Source organism: Condylura cristata, unplaced genomic scaffold, assembly GCF_000260355.1.
Source record: "Condylura cristata isolate star-nosed mole 26May11 unplaced genomic scaffold, ConCri1.0 scaffold00010, whole genome shotgun sequence".
Classification (NCBI taxonomy): domain Eukaryota; kingdom Metazoa; phylum Chordata; class Mammalia; order Eulipotyphla; family Talpidae; genus Condylura; species Condylura cristata.
The window spans coordinates 43584474-43585309 of record NW_004567111.1 but is presented as its reverse complement, the minus strand read 5'-3'; the positions used below and the strand labels follow the sequence as shown (position 1 = coordinate 43585309).

Below are 836 nucleotides of genomic sequence, written 5' to 3'. Positions count from 1 at the left end.
GGCAGGACGCGGGCGCCCGCGGGGCAGAGCTCAGCCACCCGGCGCCTCCCTCAGCGCACGAACTCGGGACGCGGGCGACAGCGCCCGGGAAGCCCACGCCTCTCCCGTGCGCGCTTGAGCCGCCCGCTACTTACCCAGGGAGCAGGTGAGGAGCGAGAGCAGTGCTGAGACTGCGAGGCGGCGGCGGCGGTGGCCGGGCGTCCGCATCCCGGCGGCGGGGACTGCCTGGGCGCGGGGACTGGAGACGCGCGGGGAGCGGATCTGCGCCGCTGTCGCCGGTGCCGCCGCGGCTGACCCTTCTCCGCGGCTCCCCTCCTCCCTCTTCGGGTTCCACCGCGCCGGCTTCGGCCGCGCCCTCTGGCGGCCAACAGCGGGAGCACCCCTGTGCGCGCTAGCAGCCTGGCTAGCGGCTGCAGTTGGGGTTCCGCGGGCTGGGGAGGTTGGGGGTGGTGGCTCCTACGCCAGGATTGCGCCCTAGTCCCCGGCTTCTGACCTCTACCCCTTCGGGCCAGGCGTCCCCACTTCCTCCCTCAGCCTCCTCTCCTTTACCTCCACCTTCATGCCCTCCCACCTTACTGGGTCACCTCTATTTCCTACGTCCCGGTTACTGTAGTAGGTCAGTACTTATCCCCAAAGTAAAAGCGGGGGGTGGGGTGGAGAAGAACAGACAAAAGGAGGGGAGATCACTTTTCTCTTGTTAATGCACTATCTGCTAACCCCCCCCCCAAATCAATAATTCAACTCTTTATATTGTTGGCATCAGTGTTGTACTTTGATGAAGCTGTTTTTAATCAACTAATTTTCTTAATTTCCCCTTTGTTAATGGGATTTGGCTA

At 63.6% G+C, this 836-nt stretch overlaps 1 protein-coding gene across 1 annotated transcript in view; it reads right to left on the bottom strand.

The window, feature by feature from the left end:
- B3GLCT (beta 3-glucosyltransferase) overlaps positions 1-304 on the bottom strand; it is a 103782-nt gene extending 103478 nt beyond the window's left edge. The window contains exon 1 of the mRNA XM_012723141.1: positions 135-304. Within this exon, the coding sequence (XP_012578595.1) occupies positions 135-207 (73 nt within the window). The 5' untranslated portion in view covers positions 208-304. The remainder of the gene's footprint in view (positions 1-134) is intronic.
- Positions 305-836: the final 532 nt, after the last annotated feature.